Source organism: Gallus gallus, chromosome 5 (assembly GCF_016699485.2).
Source record: "Gallus gallus isolate bGalGal1 chromosome 5, bGalGal1.mat.broiler.GRCg7b, whole genome shotgun sequence".
In the NCBI taxonomy this organism is placed as follows: domain Eukaryota; kingdom Metazoa; phylum Chordata; class Aves; order Galliformes; family Phasianidae; genus Gallus; species Gallus gallus.
Window position 1 is genome coordinate 26,285,170 of NC_052536.1, and position 19,600 is coordinate 26,304,769.

Consider the following 19,600-nt stretch of genomic DNA (forward strand, 5'->3'; position numbering starts at 1 on the left):
AGCTGACATTCTGAAGTGTTCTGGGACAAGTCTATGTGCATTTGCCAAGATGCATGCTGGCTTCTTCAGACAGAGACACATGGCACTTTAAACTTGGTATATATCATGAGTCTTGAGAAACGACAGGCCATCTGGCTGTATTCAGTAATACTGGCACTTGCTGCTCAGAGGGGTCTGGAACTTGGTATAAAAGACATGGCAGGTCAAGAATGAAACACACTGGCAGAACTGCATGCATGAAATTTGTATGGCAATTACCCCAAGCCAGGACAGCCAGACATCATCCATCAGTGTTTTCCAAACCACACAGGCAGCTGTGAGAGCACAGCAAGGACACAAGCAAGCACTGGGGGTAAGGGTTAGGAGCAGTGTACGAGCGGGGTGACAGCAAGGGGACTGCTGCTGGAAGGAGTTTTCTCTCCCGTGGGGTCAGGACTGCTTGAAGTGGATGGGTTATGTGTCAGGATGAATCATCAAAACCTCTTGGGATGGCAGCAGAATGGTAAAAGACTAATAGACAGCACATCTCTGTTGGGTTATAACAGCAAAGATGCTGGTACACAAAATCAGATGGGGAAATGTGGAATGAGGTTGGGGATGAAGGGAAGACTGGGGAGCATGAAGGAGGCTTTTTACACTGGAAAGGTCAGCTGCTGCAGGTTAGCATTGGCTTTTCTAACTTTTATCATCAACATTGTAAAGGGCCAAATCTGAATCGGTGGGAGAAGACAGAACAGGTGTTGTGTGCACTCACCAAAGAAAAGGCCAGTTTTAAGATGTGAAAGCATGGATATCAAAAAGTAGAAGGCCAGTTTTGTATGTATTCTCATATCAGTCTAGGACAATAGAGAATTGCTGATACATTTATAGAAACAAATCATTACTGAGAAAAAGGTTTTCTCATTAAAAGAGAAAGGTAAACATCTATTTATTGCAGCAACTGTCATCATGGACACTGGCTGATGCATAGATCACAGCCTTTCTCAATACTTGCCTTTAGTCAGTTTTTCCTTCTATTTGTCCATTGTGTCAGCATTGTACTCTAAGATTACCAGAGAATCTGTTGAATGCATTCACACAGATGCTACACTGTGTGGTTACACCTTACTTTCATTCTCTGCAGTTTGCCCATAGATGTGAAGACTAAACTACGATAACGGTGTGATGCATCCTCCTTTGACTGACCTACTTGGAGTCAAAAGCCAAAGAAGAGGATACACAAATCTATTTCTAATGCAGATTAAAACTTGCCTTTGGCACAGCATCCACATGCAGACTCATCACACATTAAAACAAGGTTTTTTCATCCTTTTTTCTCAGGCTCCTGTTGCCTAGAGAGAATCATTAATGATAATTCCCCAGTGTTCTTCCTCCTTATGAGAAAGGATTCTTCATTCATAACTTAGGCATCCAGACATGAAAGCAAAACAGAGATGAGTGGTTCCTTCCCTGGGATTCAAACTTTAAATCAAACACCTGCTTTTCCTGTACTATAAACAGAGCTGCATGTTTAGAGCACCAAGGCAGTACTGTAATGTTTGGGGTTTTTTTGTTGTTGTTTTTTAAGATTTTATATTTCTTCTGTGAGAAGACATTATAGTAGAAGTGTCAAGCAAAAATAAAGCGTTGTTAATAACAGTAACTGCAAACCTGCCAAATCAATCGTATGTTAACATCACTGTTCTATTTTTCAGCTAAAAGTGTGCAAGAATACCAGGGTCCAGAAATTAAGTTCTTCCTAAGAAGACAGCTGTAAAGATACACCCAAAGCTTTTTAAAATTATCTTGGGTTCATGAAATTGAAGAAATTAGAAAAGCACCAACTTTGAGTAACCCATTATCATAAGAATAATTCAGGTTGCAAGGATTCATAAGAGGTCACGTAGTCCAGCCTCCACTTAAAGCAAGGCTAAATGCCAAGTCAGGTCAGACTGCTCAGTTCAGCTGTGCTCAGGGATTCCTGAACAGCTCCAAAACACACTGTTTCCACAGCCTCTCCCCTGGCTACTGCCCAGCTGCTCTAACCACAGAGAGCTTTCTTCCTATATCTAGTTGGAATTTCTATTCATGCAACTTGTGTACACTGTCTTTTGTGCTTCTGCTACATGTCCCTGATGTTATCTTCTCAATAAGCTCATATCCCCTTTAGCTTTGCCTCCTTCAAACAGTAAAAACCAACTTCTGCACAGGTATGTGTTCTTGCCTCCTTTCACACATCAAGCGCTCCAGCTCTTTGACCATCTATTATGAGCACCAAAAACATATACAAGTAAGTATATGCAACTGCACGGAGAAATATGAAGTGGAGAAAAAAACCTTTGGGATCTTAGCAGATCCATTATTTAAGCATACTTTTCAAACTTTGAGGCCTCATGCAGCACCTAGTGCATCACAAACACAACCGTCTTCAAATCACCTGAAGGGAGTGTTACTGAGCTTATTCCACTCCAAATTTGAGAGTTTGTTGTGAACTTTAGAGGGAGACTTTGTTCTTATTTTCATCTTTCTACTATTCCCCACGCTGTTGAGAACAGCTATTTCAAGGTCATGCAGCTGCTGTTTCACAGGAACAGAGTGCAAGGGGGCACCTTCCATCATGCCAGGGAGCTGCCAACCTTGGTGCTACTTAAGGATAAGGATAATCAGTTTAGAGATGACAACTTGATGACTGGATCAACTGCTTAATCAATGCTATGAATATTAACAGGAATAACAGAAACCTATTCCACTTGAGTAAATCTTAGGACATCCAGCTTGTGTATTGTAGACTAGTACCTTAGTATCACAGTTTTCACATCTCATTCTAGATTCATGTTTATTTCACACAATAATGCTGCAACTGCCAGTGACTTTGAATCAACATTCTGGAATCAATTTCAAACAGAAGAATTTGTTGCTCAGTAAGAAGGGATTAAGTGGACTGAGCCTTATTTAAATAAAAACTTCAGTTTCCACATTCCCTGCCTAACCGCAGATTTATATCCCGTTCCTGTAGCTTAAGTCAGACATTATTCTCCTGATACAAGGATATTAAACCACACTCCTAAATGAATCATCACAACCTCAAATTCTGCTCAATCCAACATTTTTCACAGTAAGGGTATTCCTGAAGTGCTTTAGCTCAGCTATGCTTCATTGCAGGGAAACATCTTTGCAGTGACTTGACACCAGTTCTATTACCAGTATTCCTGTTGACTAGAAATATTATCCTAATATTTTACAACAGTACAGAGTCTCCAAGAGCAAGAAGTGCCCATCTGAACTGCCAGTATTTTTCCCCCCAGTTATCAGTGCACTGCCCACATGCAATAATGCACTTTTGCATTTTTAGTGATTTCAGTCTTACTGAAGCTGTCACTGTAGCAACCACAGAGAATGAAGTTCTTCACTTTTTCCAGAAAACAGAGTTGGAACTTAGGGAAGTTTCACCAATCAGTGTATCTGATTTGATTCAGAAAGCAGCTCTGCAGGACTAAGAAAGTTACGTTTACTTTACAACATAAAGGAGATCATGAATGATAAGTTAAGGCGTAGCTGGGATCAGATATTGGACAACAGTCTGGTGTTGGAGAGGGGAAATGGCACTTCTGTGTCACTGTAATGAGTACCACCACAGTATTATCAAAATCACGTACCAGAAACCCAAGTACAATCCCTCCAAGCAGTTTACATCACATCACCCTGAATAAACATATAAGAGTAAAGTTCATTGTTGCACCAGCAACTATTCTGTCTGGAAATATGGGTAAGATCATTTTTGTAGTGACATCCAGTTCCTGCACTATTCACACCTTTGCACGTATTTAATGAAAAGCTATAGATGCATAAAACATTTCTCATTTTCCTACACATACTAGACATCTGAAAAAAGTATTTGGGTATAAGCGATTCTTCGTTGTTCTTTCCTGAATTCTTCCCTAAAATCTTCCTACTCCCATCATATGGAAAGACTGCGTGACAGGCACTGAAACATGTAACATACTTTTAAATATAACTCACTGTAAAGAAATAGAAATACTTGCTTACTTAAACAGTTAATCAATCTTGGTTCAGTACTTCACCCCTAACAATAAAATGCAAACATTAAGCAGAGACGGGCAATTTTTTTTCTTATATTCCTTCTTTTTGCATCTATGTTGGCCTACAGCCAGCTAGCACCAGCTCACCCTCTCTTCTGCTCTAAGCAGGGTCCTTACCGGTGACGACACTGGGGATTTTAGACAGAAAGCTCTTGACAGTTCGGATGGGAACTCCACCAGTTTTGTCATCCTGCATTCTCGTAATGATGTCTTCAATCTGTCAAAAGGAAGAAAAGGCTCATTGGCTTATGCACAACAGTGAATGTTATGTCTGTATAATTTGACTGCTTTGAAGCCCTGCTGATAGGATGGGGATCGAATATGTCACATGTGTTACCGTACAAACATAGACCTAGAGAAATGGCCAACAACTCCCAGATTTAAACTCTGAGATAAAGACCAGCTTGAAAGATGGCAGTATGAATGCAACAACAATCTTATTGCAGTCATTCTTTTTTGCTGATCAGCAGTGTTAGAGACAGAAAAATGTTGAGTCCGCATGTGAATTAGGTTAAATAATATATAGAAATATAGGAATATACACAATCACTTCACAGGAACATACACAATCCATCATATACAGTAAAGTATACAGTCATCTCCATAAGCCATGGCAATTAAGGGATCTATAAGGGCTGCTCTAGAAGTCATGCCTGTTACTTTATTACATTGGCCCAGGACATTACAGGGAGATGGTGGTGGAACAGCAGTAGAGGTTGAACCTTCCCATCAACATCCATTATATTTTGTTGCTGTGTTGAAAAATTGTATTCTGTAGCTGAGATTTTGCTCTATCAAGTAGTATTTATTGTGCTCTTTGTAACTGTTGTAGTTTTCATGGAAATAAATAGGAAGCACTACTTTCAGAGCAACTTACATAATTACTGGAGAAAGGAGCTTAATACAACCTTTCATTTTTGCCTAAAACTGGAAGGGATATTAATTGAGGATACCCCCTGCATCTAATTGAAGACAAGAGCATGGAGATCAAAAAGCTGAAAGTAAGAAGAACACAGATATATGGTATTTCTAAGAATTCCCATCTTCCAAGGCACAGGGGTCTGAGAAACACAGGAAAAATAAAGCGGAAGCTCTCCTCCTCTTAGCTCAAGTGGTTCAGAGTAGAGCACTCTGCATGATAGTCACAGGAGCTTCAACTGTTCAGGGCAGAAGCTAGCAGTGGTCACACTGAGAGCAAAGCCTTTCCAAGGCATCGCACTTCTGACAGCTTTCCTGAAGACGTTCTCTTCAAAAATGCTGTGAAATGTAACCTCAGCAGAGGGCCCCTGTCCAGGAGGACGAGCTCTTTCCAACTCGGAAGAGTGTTCCCCATTTAGATGTGAAAGTAAATTTGTTTCACAGACTCAACACTCACATCTCAAAACAAGTTTAACTTCAAGTCTTTCCAAGATGGTAAGAAAATCTTCCTGCCAACATCAGACACTGCATTTGATCACCATGTTTTTAAACTCTGACTACCACATAACTGTTCACACCTTGTTTACATAGTATTTTTAAGCTAACACATGCCAAAATGGATTCTCAGCAGGAATGAAGTCACAAAGATGAAAATAACTTGAGAAAGTCAATAGATTGCTGAAGAGTGAGTTATCTGGTTGGTCCTGCTCAAGCAGGGGCTGCACCAGGTGACTTCCACAGGCCCCTGCCAGCATCCACCCCTCCATGACTCTCTGATCTATGGCCTATTTGTGATAGAATAATGCTTATTTTGCTCTAATCCAAACACTATGAAAATAAATACAACCCTTTCCCTTTACCAAAGCACACCAAGCAAGGCTCTCAGACCTTTTTGTCCCAAATTCTGACCTATAAGTTTACTGTCTTGCTCCAGATGCACTTGTAGCTGGAATCAGAATTCAGATTTTCTATGCACACCAGGAATAAAATACTCTGAAATGAGTCCCATGTCTCAAGGAACACTTACAGACTTCAAAAAAACACAAGCATAGTTTTTTGCTCAAATTGTTGCTTCCTATTTTTTACTCCAAGAAAAAGTTCAGAATTGAAAAGAGCTAAAATAATTGCTTTAGTGCAGGAAAATAAACCTGTTCTGCTCACTGGAAACCAAGTAAACCACCTAACACAATTTAAGTCATCACAAGCTGTGGTGATCATGCCATGATAAGAAAAGCAAAATATTTAATATTTAATAAAGGCAAAATACATTTTTTCCCATAAACCAGCTCCATTCAAAGCAATAAAGCTGGCTTCGATACCTTAAATGTGACTGTTAATTTGGATTTCAGTTGCAGTCACCCTAAAGATGATTCCTTCATAAAAGGCTCCAAAAGCTGCTTCTTCCTTTTGCCCTCCTGCCTGCCTACCAGCAGTTTCTGCTCTCTGTCCAAGTGTTGGATGTTACTTTTCTCCTCCTCCTCAGATGCCATATCTTTCTTCCTTCTCTGTCCTTTCATCTGATCCAGAAACAATTATGCGCACCATCTTCCTGTAACACTCCAGCATTTGCAGTCCACTACCTAAGAGGTTACAGCCTCCTCTTGCAAGCAGTCTTTCCATTCCCAACAGTTCCTGGTGGTCTCCAGCAGATTCCCGGGCTCCTCAAAGGAACGTATGATGGTCAGTTTTATCCTTATTTGTGAACAAGTTTAAAATGAAAACATGAAATGAAAATGAAATATGGGCCGCTCGTGCTAACTGGCTCCCTCCACAAAGCCCCACACGTGCAGCCAGGACCAAGTCCCTCTGACAAGCTCTCTGAAGTCTGCTTGTTTCACCTATCCAGGTAATTTCATCCTGCCCTAAAGCAGGGAAAGGAAGCTGAAAAAAAACCCAGCAGGTCTGAGGGAGGAAGGTCCTCTGAGACAGCACTGGGAACCAGCAGAGCAGCACGGCTGGAGAACTGCTTCATGACCTCCAGCAAACAAATCCATCTGTCTCTGTCCAAGGCTCCCCTCCTGCCTCATGGAGATAATAGCACACCACAGAGGGGCAATGAAGCAGAATTCAAAGATACCAGTGAAGGACGCAGAGCTCCTGAGACAGCTACAGAAGATCCACTCAGCATCTCTGAGGGCATCTCCCATGCCCAGCACCTGGAGCCAGGCCTGTGCAAGGCAGCGCATGGGTGTGTCAGCTGGCAGTGCTGGCTGGCTGCTCCCACACAGCTAATTCCCAGTGACTGCTAAGAGCAGGGGCTGGAACTGATGCTGCTTTCATCTCTGCTTCTTCCTAAGTTTCAGAGCTAATTTTCAGATAAAGGCAGAGTCTGCCACATGGTCTCCTCATAGGTAAGAGTGTGAAACCAAAAAAAGAACAACTATATTCTTCAGTTGTTACTGAAGGGCGAAACAGATCTAATAACATCTTAAGACTGCTGACATGCTTTAGCATTTATAAACATCTAATTGAACTGCTCGAGAGGGTAGCAGTGAGGGAACATACACAGAGACGTTCACTGCAACTATTTGTGCCCTGCTGCCAGTATCACCACAGCTCCACAAACAAGTGTCTGCTTGTCAAGCCTTCACAGAGAGGGGTGGGACTCACCCCATCAGTAGGGTCATCTGAAATGGTGCCCAGGAACAGTAACCCTTCTTATTCTGCTGCTGAAGAGTAGCATCAGGGCATGGGGAGTGCCATGCAGTGCTTGAACCCCTGGCCAACATTAGAAGCAAAGACAGCCATGGGAAGCAGGAGCTGCAGCTATTCCCCACAGGCAGTACATGCACCATTAGAAAAAAACAGTTTAACATTCAGCGCAAGAAAACAAACCCAAAACATAGCAAATTAATCCAGCAAATAGAAATTCTCCAAATAAGTTGAACTAATGCAATTTTCTCCCCCTGCTGAAACCCAAGCTTTTTAGCCCATCAGTGTCAACAGTTAAGAGCAAAAAACATCAATGCATCAATGGTTACGGAAACTCAGTTTTCCATTAAAAACATTTTGACGGACAATTCCTGATTAACTCTATTTCTACATGAGCTATAATCACATGAAAGAAAAGGCTGTTCATTGCATGCCAGAGAGCTGTGTAAAGATACTCAGAGTGAACTCACGTTTACTGACCGTGCAACTTTAATTATGGAAGCAATGCTAGGGGCTCATCAGCTTCAAAGATCTTACATCATTCAGAATAGAGCCACTTTCATCGGAAACCTCAGGTCAGCTTCAAATTAGATCAAATATTGACTTTGCTGTGCTCTGCAAGCAGAAGCGTTAATCTTCTTATGACCCAGTGAAGATGATGTGCATTTTAAAACACTTCAATGGAATCCAAATAGCTGTACAGTTATTACTAAGGCATGATGCAAGTCACATTTTAGGAAAAAGCTATATCATTAGTGCTACACAGTATATACTGAATACAGGTGGCTTTTGAGCAGCTTATGAACTAGGCACACACATCCAAAGAAAACCCACACACAGACACATACACAAAAGCACAGAGTGTTCTAGCCAGGAAAACTAACATGCAGCACTGCTCCCTTCATGCCAATACCAGGAGGGGCTTGGGGTGAGCACGTGCTTCCTTCTGGCAAGGTTTGCTGAAGCCACTGTCTGCAGTGATGGGCAGTCTCCTGCCTCCCAGCCAGGGGCAGACGCACAGGTTGCCTTGGAAACGCTAGAGATTTGCTTTCCCATTGCATCACTGCACTTCATATAAGTGGTACACAGCTCTCTCGACCACTCATGCAGTGATGAATGAGTGCACAGCGCACATACCTACCACAGCCCGCATGGGGACTAATTTAGAAGAAGCAAACTCCATCCAAGTCACGAAGGAGCAGAGCTGCGTGCCTGCTCTGCTCCCCTCTCTCCAGGCACAGCATGCAGCCCCTCGCTGGCAGGGTGAAGGCCCTGAATCCAGCCTCAGGGACACCTAGAGGCAAAGCTGCAACCCAGCTGCCATCTGAAACAACATTACCCAAGTTGCCTCAGCTGGCAGGCACCAAAAGTAAGGGCAATTTCAGTTCGACAGCTTTGATTCTCCGAGTGATTCCCATGTTGGCTGCACTCTGAATTTCACTTTGAGTTCTGGCTGTGTACTAACCATTCTAATGCAGAATGAAATTATGCCAAAACCTGGTTTAGTGCTGCAATGACCAAGAAAGCTCCAGGAATCTTAAGCCCTCCAACAACACCAGATTGAGTCTCCAATCTGTAATGTGATTTAAGGCCAGTTTTTCAAGTCTGATGAAAGGCAGTACATAAAAGGAGTTTTGCATTATACTCAGTGACATGAAATAATGAATGGACAAGCTGATCCTAGCAGCCAATGGCTACAGGGAGGCGCTGGCTCCTGGACTCACTGCCCCCCAGGATATGGCTCCCTTCCCACTGCACTCCAGCAAAAAGGCTGCAGAAGCCAACTCTGGAGACTGGGACAATGCTGACGTGAACACAAACAGGCCAAGCTTACACACTCTGCAGACAGCACTCCTGTTCTGGGCAGCCCCAAACCGCAGCCAACACTGCACCAAGCAATACACTGCACTGTGCCCTCCTGTTAACCCAGATGCAGCTGTCATTGCTGCCACCCAAGTGTGTACACTCATCTTCTAAAGCCTTGCCTGCAGCAACCTATGATAAGCTCTCTCTCCTGTGACATTGAACTAGGTTGATAAACATGGTACTTGCAGAGAATCTGGCAGCAATGAAAGGGTTTTAAGTAGTAATGGAGTTTGCGGATGCCTGAACAGGTTTTTGGCATTGCTACTGGCATCTTTAAAAATCCAGGCAGTGATGAAAATGGTGAAAAAGGAACAAAATTGCATCACCTCAAATGCTCATAGAAGATTGAGTGGGTCATTCTCCAGTTTTTTTTTTTTTTTTACTTTAGAAAGTCTTCTTTTCTAATGCCCTCCCAGAATCACAGAAAAGTATTTGTAGGGAAAACAAAGATGCTGTGAATCATAGGACAGGATTTGCACATTGCAGGCTTTTGCTTCAACCTGAGCTTCAATGCACTATCAGCTGCAAGCAAAACTAGATGGAACCGTACAGCATGAGCTGGAACCTATCACAGTGAACTAAGAAATAGAGTGTATGAGCATTTTCTACTCCTTTTTTAGAGCTTCATATACACAAGCCTAACCTTAGCCACAGTAACAAGGTTACTTGGAGCCATTTAGAAAGTATTTCAAACACTACTTCCAATCTGAAACATGGAAATGGCTTTTGTTTTTTCTAGACAGGAGTCCTGTCACAGGCATCCAGTTTCCACTGATCTCCTCCCTAATAAATGGAGGAGGGAAACAACCCTACACATCCTTCCTGTTTTTATTCAGCATCTGATGGGCTCCTGTCTGAGCTAAAGCAAATTATGTAGAAATACACATATACACACACCACATTAACTCTTCAAAGCAAGAAAACAGCCAGGCCTAGGGAATTGCTTTTTTCTGACCGAAAAGGAAAGAAGCACTGCTCCCTACGTGTCACTGTGGCATATAATGCAGTGTGACAGGTCATTTCATGCATCATTTAACTCTTTGCACTGCAAAGTGCCATACCACAATAAAGATGAGATTCTCCCCCACCCCTAAATGCTGCGAAGTAGGGGCAAAGCAGAGCAGCTTGTGAATTACAGGAGAAAGAGGCAACCCTATTCATCACACTCAAGAGATAGTATTTTTAGCTTCTGTCCCTTTCCACATGAAGTGTCACCTTATTTTTATGCATTTACTCAAAATAAATAAATAAAAATATAGGAGCAGAGACACACAGATAAAAAACTGCCAGCCAGAATTTAAAGGTAATCACTGAGAAAGAAACTGTTGTTTTTGTTTGAATTTCAGAACAAAGAGAAGAAGGCTTTGTAAAGAATTGCTTGCTGGATAGTAAAATAGAAAGTAGATTGGAAGTACTTAGCATTTTCTTCCACTAACTTTATCTTTTCTCTGTATAGCATACAGACGTATGTCAGTGTATTTTAAAGCAACCACCTAATTTGTGATCACAAAAACAAGCAGCACTGGATAATGAAGACCTTGGTTACCCGTGCAGGGACAAAGCTGAAGCATTCAGCAGTGTGCGCCCATCTGCAGCAGCACTCTGAAGGAGCTCCCAACACTGCAGGGCAGCCTGCAGAAATCCAGGTGCTCCACTTCATTTCACAGCGTTCTACTTACTGAGCAATGCTAAACTGAAAAGCTGGAACTGTGGAGGTATTAGAGAGAATCTAAGACAAATCTGAGCATTAGATAGTATACTGCCTGACCAGAACTATCCTAATTCAGGAATTTATTCAAACATGGTAAGTTATGCTAATAGGCCACTTCGCGTAACTCACAAGATTCAGAGCCTCTTGAACTGAGCTACTCAACTGCTTTGACCCTGGACTTCTGATAGCAGCTATTGCTAAAATGCTAAAACAAACCAACAAACCCACAACCAGCACACACAAAAGTCACCACAACACAAAATAAAGAAATCACACGCACCCTTCAAATAGCCCCCAAAAAACAACAACAAAAAACAGCCCCAAGTTCTATAGGTCATTAACTTGAAGACACAAAATAAAATACTCGTATGATCCTTGTGACCATCATCAATGGATTAAAACTTAATACATCACAGCTATCATCTGCTATTCTAGAAGCAGTTAATTTGTTCCCTTTAGCAAAAAAAAAATAAGTTCCAAATCAAACAACAGTTGGAGGATCTGCCAGAACACAATGTCAGTCCACAGATGATGATATTTAATTCCAAACTGATTTTATGACACAGTCAGTGGTTTCACTACTATTAGCTCTGTCCTTTGGTAGCAATACTGTCAATTAACTGAAAGGAACACAAACTGTTTATAATAACACTTTGGAAAATGGATAATTTTCATTGTTCTTATTAAAAAGAAACGTCCCTCTTTTTTTTTTTTTTTGGTTAGAGGAAGTTTGAACCAAGCATTGATTCACTACCAGGTATTTCACCTAAATAGCTTCACACAGAAGAAAAGCACATGATTGACTTGGAGAGTAAAACTAGCAGTGTTGCTGCCCTCTTGAAACATCACTTCTAATATTGGCATTTAACACATCTAATGCCCAATGGCCAGGCTCTGCTGCTCTCCTTAATCCTGTATTTCATAGCATATCATAATCCACAGCTTCCATGAACACTGCCAGAGACACCAATTTTAATTACTTCTAATTTGTGAATACATTTCTTAATTCAAGGAAAATGGTACCTGTAGAATGAAAGTTAGGAGTCACACAAAGAAAGATACCGTATCCTTTTTGGAACTTTTCTCTATCTTCTCTATGGGAGTCAGCATAAGATACACCTAAACTCTGCATGGCAGAATTACTCAGTGAGAATGACGTGTCCTTGTCCACCTCTCCTACCAGCAGGCAACATAATAGACTGTCTCTGGATGCTCTAATGCTCACTTTGTTTTATTCACAGAGAAAGACCAGAAAAGAACAAAACAGAACCACGTTTGGTGGCTACAGACCAATGGCTGCTTCAATGTGTGAACCCACCAAGTCAAAGCAAGCTGCCTCCAGAGTGTAACAGCGTTATCTGCTCTTATATCATTGCCACCTGACACCAGAATCTACATAGAGTGGTCATTCTTCTTTTAAACGCAGAAAGTATTGGCTCCAGAAAATGAACAGTACATGACCCGTGTGCAAATAGTTTTTCCTATGGATTTCTTGTTTCCTGGTAGGGAAGAACAGTGACCACAGGCAACAGTACCGTGCACGTGGTAAATCTCATACAAACAATTTTCCTCAGCACAACAATGGTTTCTGCTTGTAGAATACTGTTTGATGAAGGAAAAACGATTTAAATGCCTATATGATTCACTCAGATCAGTTCCCCAGAATGGTTCTCTAGAACATCTTTTTGACTGCATTTACAACTGTGTTATGCTGAAAGGTAGAACTGCTAAACATCCAATTATGTTGTTAAATTGAGGAGCGTCGTTTAAATTGTCAAACATCATACATGAGACAGACATGGTTGTACATGAGACAGGTACTTGGTTGTAAATCATGTCTAATGCATGGGAGCCTAGTTACATGACAAAGTAGACATAAGTTTTAAGCACAAGTTACAATAATAGAGATCACATATGGAAAAATAAGTCTCTTTAAAGCTTCCCCACCTAAGAATAATAGCTTTTCACCCATACATTCTATCTTAAAAAAAGAACCAACAAGTGAGACAGTTCTGCAGTGGTGGGATCTGTATTTGTGCAAAACAGAAAAACCTGCAGCAGAACACCTTCACCTCCAACCCCCCCCCGCTTGGCAGCCTTCTGCCCCACACCCCCAGGTCCTGTCCTCAGGACTCCTCAGTCCCACCTGTGCAGGTTAGCTTAGAGCTCAAGCACAGGCAGCTCCAAGGGGTAAGTGCTATATGCACTAAAGCAGAGTCCCACACACAAGGCGTCCCATCTCCATCTTCCTGCACATTAGAATCAGCTGAGTGGCTCAGCAATTAGAGAAGCAAACATGTGAAGTTCATGCCTGCTTCCTCCTAGACTGCTAACACTCAAGTTGAAAGTGGTGTTATCACAGTAAATGGCAGATAAATATTTCCATGGAGCTGAAGGTGCAGGCACTTCATCAGTTACATGGCAAGCCCTGGGCTGCCTGTACCCAAGATATTTAACAGAGAGATAAATGGCCGGGCTCTAAGCATAGCCATGCAAGCTCAAAGCATTTATTTTGTTTAGGAAGTTTAAAATGGCATTGGTCTTTGTCTATTAGCAGAGTGGATTAGCACAGATAAACAACCCAATTACCAAAAACTACTCTCAGCCTCAGCCTTTGTTCCTTACATTAGTTGACCTGATAGCAGAGGGCGGGTAAAGATGTTTCAACAACACAAAGCTTTGATGAATATTTTTAAGGGTTTTTTTTCCCCTCCCAATAGGATTCCAAGCCTATCAATTTATTATCGATTATACTTTTCAGATAATTCAATAAGAAGCTCTGCAATAAGCTTCAGCACCTATTCAGTTGTTCATTAACTCTTCCCTTCCACCACTTGCTTTCCACAATCTAACAGTGGTTATCTTTACACTGTAGAACTTTTCTCACTCTGACACATCATTTTTTTCCTATAGAATATAGTGTCATGTTAAAAGGGGAGAAAAAATTGGCAGAAAATAAACTCCCCTGCAACTCCAGCCTGTACTCAGATATCAGAGGGGCTGGGGGCAGTTGGACTTAGATGCTGGGTGATGTCCAGCTCAGCATTATAAGTCCACTTGCATTCAATGAATGAACTATCATTACATATTCTCTAGCAGTGCACAGCCTGTTCACCTGGGTGCACTTAAGTGGGCTCTCACAACTGCCCGTAAGGAATTTGGCTCTAGCTGATGAGAACTCATGGTTAGATTAGTGAATTGTACGGTTTATTAAAGCAACAGGAACACAGATTCTTTTGGACTGCAGGTGACAAACACCATTTGTAAAAGCATGAGAGGTTAACCAAGAACATGAATAATACAGGCAACTACAACTGTGTTAAATGACAGAACAGCTCTGGAGATTTCTAAGTTTCCTGAGGAAGTGCTCAGAATAATTGAGTGTGCAAATCTCACTCAGACATCCCTGGGGGAGGAGGGAAAGATGCTCAGCCTGTTGGCTTGTCCCAGAAGTCACGTGTCCTCCTGACTGATTTACAATCATTTCTTCCCTTACATTCCTTCTCCGTTAGGCCATTCTAATACTGTTTTCTTTCAGAAGGAACTTGAACAACACTAGTCAAACATACCTTTGTTTTGTGAAGCTTATTCAGAGAATGTGGTTCTGACAGAAGGGTGAAAAACTACTGGCTCAGGGCAACAACTACAATTCATCAGTTCAATAGTACCCCCAGGCTCTCACCTCTGTGATGTGACCACACAGCCTGGTCGTGTGCATGTTTACATTCCACCCTGTATGCTGTATCTCAGAGTCAGCACACCAAGGTCCCCTGGTACTGTTAACAATCTAAGGTTTGCAGGTTTTACGCTGCTTAGGGATCTGTCACAGAACATATTATCCACCTCATACTACACTGGAGGTTTACCTTCTGTCAAGAGGTGAGCATCTCATTTAGCTACCTCCAGCAAATATTCCTTGTAATCCACCCTGAGTCTACAGTCACTCAAGCATCACAATACTTAGAAGGAACCAGGGAGGTTACATGCAGTCTTGTTATGAGGATTAGCACTCAAGGGGCTCTTGGCCTATATTGGCACTATTTATGGGGTAGGACAATTGGGTCACAACCATAGTATGCAGCAAGACTATGTTATCAGTCTTAAGCAAGGCCTTGGGCATAACAGCCAGGCCAAAGGAGGAGGCTGGGGGAGGGAGGAACACCCTGTCACAATGTCAGTACTACTTAACTTACTGTAAAGAAAGTGAAATAGTGAGCAGGATTTAGTACTTAATGCTGATCACAGAATTCTTAGAGTTGGAAGTCCAATTCCCCTGCAACAAACAGGGACACCTACAGCTAGATCTGATTGCTCAGGGCCTGATCCAGCCTTGCCTTCAAAGTTTCCAGGGACAGGGCATCAACCACATCACTGGGCAACCTGTTCCAGTGCCTCCCCACCCACGTTGTAGAAGACTTCTTCCTTATATCCAACGTAAATCTACCCTCTTTAAGCCTGAAGCCATTTCCCCTTGTTCTATCACCACAGACCCTGCTAAAGAGTCTGTTTCCTTCTTTTCTGTAGGGCACTCCCAGGCCACACACAGGTATCCCTAGAGCCTTCTCTCCAGGCTGAACAGCCCCAGATCTCTCAGCCTGTCTTCATAGGAGAGGTGTTCCATCCTCTGGATCACTTTTGTGCCCCTCCTCTGGACGTGCTCCAACAGGTCTCATAACTCAAGTCACTAATGAAAACCAACAGGAATTAGACACTTAACCCCCACTTGACATATGCCAGCAATTGACAAGAGCTCAAAGGCAGGAAACATAGGTCTGCATAAATCTTAAACAGGATGGCAGGAGGTGGTGGCAGAATATCATCACATGTGCCATCAGCTTGGCACCATCCAGTTTTTCATTTCTTTCTAGAAGACCATTGGGATACTACAAAGGAAAAGAACAGCTACTGAGTAAATGGACAAAGAAGGAAAAAAATCTACAAGCTCCCTTTGGTTTCTTTGCTACAATCAAGTGGTCCCCATTAGTGCAAGGAAGTAGGCATGAAAAGAAACAAGACCTGATCAGCAGCTTGGGCTGCACGCTGGTCTGTGCACCTGCTTCAGCTCAGCAGTGCATAAGGGCACAGCAGGAGCAGGGTGAGAGGGGATGGTGGAAAGGCATCAATAATACATATCTGAACCGTCAGGGGACAGGAAAGGGAACACACACAGTCCACCAACTTCAAAGCACTCCAGGCCATTTCTGTGAGTGTGGCAACTCTCTTTACTGGTTTATTCCTAGACTACAACCCTGAGCAGCTCTCCAACACACTCACAGAGAGAAGGGGTAGCAGTTTCAGTCAGAAATTCAACACAAGGTCTTCCCTGCAGGGAGGTCTGATTGCATTCCCACAGTTACCAAAATCTGATTACCAAAACATAGGCTACTATCGGGTCTGCAGAACAGGCAGGACCTTTCCAGATGCTAAACAGTTGTTCACTCAGAGGAAAGGTTCACTACCAGCTTCCACCCAACATTAGTTCACACATTTTTGCATCTACTCACATTGTCCTGCATCCAGACTCAGTGCTCCCTGGGTTCAGTAGTCTTCAGTCTTCCTGGGACTGAGAGCTAGCACACACTTGAGCATGGAGTTTGGCTGCACGTGATCACAGTACTGGCAATCTCCGCTGTCTAATTTACCCTGAAGGCTTAATGCTCATTTTCTTGGTATTTTTTTATTTACTGTTGCTCAGCCTTCCTAGATTGCTGTCCTGCCTGCCAACGAGTGAGCCATTTATCACAGTGTCCTTCAAAAATTCTCTTCCTATTTCTGTGTGTCTTTTCATGTTGATGGGAGTTTCAATGAGAATTTGGACGTGACATTTTTCTTTATAAAATCCCACAAAATATTCTAGGAAATGATTCCTTTTATTACTAAAAAAAGTGAAAAGTAACTCAATGATTACAGCCTCAGATTTACCATTGCTTGCATTCATAGCTGAAAAAAATGAATTTTTTAATGAGTTTATTCATAAGCACTTTATTAAAACATAACAATTCATAGCACTGAAACTGTGTACTTTGTTCGCTCTTTCTAGCTGTCTGAACATAGTTTTGTCTTACTGTAGACAATTCCATATTAATTTCTTCATAAAACAGTGATAAAATTAATTAGACATTTAGAGTTCACTGAGTATTTCCCAGCTGAATAGAACGGTCTAAAGGATCTGTGACAAGCAGGAAGTAGGGATACACCCATGCAAAGACACTGAACTAAACTGGTTACCACTGCTAGCTCTGATTTGGCTGGTTAAAGTCTTTGAACCAACACTGCTATATTCTCTGCACATGGAAATACACAAGTGGAATCACCCATAATTCTCATTACTCTGAATTACTTTTTGGCTTTTTGGTTACTACAGCTTTCTCTAGATTTCATGAGTTACTCAGAACTATTTTAATGACTTTCCACTCATTTAAGAGCACAACATATAATCTGGTGCCTCATCTGAAAGATGCTATGGGCAAATCTAGGCATGCCCTAGTTGCTGAGCTCAAAACAAATGAGTCTTTTAGTAGTGTATACATGAGGGCTCATTACTGTACAGCTCTGTACAAAGCCTAAGCGAAAATATTAGAAAAAAGCCAGAATAAAATCTTAGTCTTTCAGATCCCTCTGTTCCTCCACTGGGAAAACTAAACTAGCATAAAATATTTTCTCCCCTCATTTAAGGTCACAGCGAGACACCTGCACAACAACTGCAGACATACACAGAGATGAGCATGCTGCCTCAGGGGGACACTAAAAGACGCTGCTTCAGAGAAATCTGGGACAAGTTTATTTAAAAGCCTGGACTTAGCCTCCCATACCTGCACGCTGAGCCTTGTCGTTGCTTTGCATGCTAGTTCTTTATCAGAATTCCTTTCTGCAGAGTGCAAAATGAAAACCCACTATCCCTGCAGTCTATTCAGCCAACCAACTGTGGTGGCTGCAGGCAAGTGGGGATGGAGGCATAGCTCCAGTGCCTCCTTCACTCTCTGAAGCAGGGTAAACAGCTGCCCAGGCAACTTCTGGACTGAGATATTGTCTCTCACAGCATGCTGTGGAGGGATCAGTCTTCTGCTCCATCTTTCTGCACATACAAGGGTCACAATCTGGCCCCTTAAAACAGTAGCAGCTCTCCTGGAAGACCTCAATAAATTGTAAAAATGTGTCTTAGAAAAAGCTATAGACTCAGAGCACTGTGTCTTCATAAATTTCTATTTAGGAAAAAAAAAGAAAAACTTCAGGCTATGCAATTGTTAAAGTAATTTGTGATTACAAAATCATGTTACAGGACATGGTTTTATACAAACATCTGCTGTTTATACTGCATCAAATTGAATTTATGAAATGAGTCTATGAGCATAAGGCATAACTAAACTACAAATACAAAAACAACTCTTACTACTAATACCCCTGAGAGACCAAAAAACTTTAATTGCATTTCTCATGAAGCCTGGATTTTCGCTGTAACTAACAAGGTGGGAAAGCACAAAAAAAGTGCTTTGGGAAAAGAGTTGCCTCACAGACCTGTCACTAACTAAGAAATAGTCAATGACTTTTTCACAGCTGGATGAAGGGTTAAGCAAAAATAAACCTAATTGTCACTACAGGCAAGCTGGGGAAACAGATTGGCCATGCCACCTCCCTGGACCTGCTCAAGCCTGCTACATGGAATCACATAGACAACGTGAGTTAGACTCACAGATGCATGTGGGACAGCTGCTAGAAACATGCAGCTTCCCACACAGACATAGTGAGCAAAATGGTACCTATCTAGTCAAGCAAAATATCCTTAATTAGAAGCACACCTTTCATTAGGTTCTGCAGAAGGAAAATTCAATTTGCAGTTAATGCGAAGACTTTTTTTTACATTGCTTAATTAGCAGCTACAATCCTAGCTATTGAAACCTAAATATCTTCTTCTCACGCTTCTATGTGGGAGGTCATGAGGCTCAGCTGCCAAGCACACACAGCCAGGCTTCCGCAAGAGCACTCTAGAGATGAGCACTGTGAGGAAACTCAGAGCTCAGCCCAAGCTGGCCCCAGCCCTGCAGCAATGTACCTAGCTAAACCCCTAGTTCTCATCTTCCCAGGCCGTGAGAGGGTATGGCTGTTAGTATTTCTCTTTTCATACAGGACACTCTAGAAACACCAGCCCATGAGCAGTGACTCACTAGCAGTCAGTTAACTCTGGCTGCTAAGCGGCACAAACCCCCAGTTTAGTAAGCCAAAAGACTCAGAAGGCTGGGTAGGCCAAGGCAGAACAAACATGCCTGCAGTGTAGAACATCTCATCTCTTCTCTCCTACAAAAGGATGCTTGCCAGTAGAAGTAGGCTCACAATAAAGGCTACAGAAGCCATCGCAACAGCTCTGGTTCTTCCTCTC

At 42.1% G+C, this 19,600-nt stretch overlaps 1 protein-coding gene across 16 annotated transcripts in view; it reads right to left on the bottom strand.

Moving 5' to 3' along the window:
• Window positions 1-19,600, bottom strand: part of RGS6 (regulator of G protein signaling 6) — a 234,561-nt gene that overhangs the window by 82,611 nt on the left and 132,350 nt on the right. For 14 of the 16 annotated variants that reach the window (XM_046941385.1, NM_001199452.3, XM_040700588.2 and 11 more), the window contains one exon: window positions 4,197-4,296. In XM_046941385.1, the coding sequence (XP_046797341.1) occupies window positions 4,197-4,296 (100 nt within the window). Of the gene's footprint in view, window positions 1-4,196; window positions 4,297-6,316; window positions 6,861-16,730; window positions 16,767-19,600 lie in introns of those variants that run through there. The other 2 variants (XM_040700591.2, XM_040700595.2) reach the window with 2 other exon arrangements.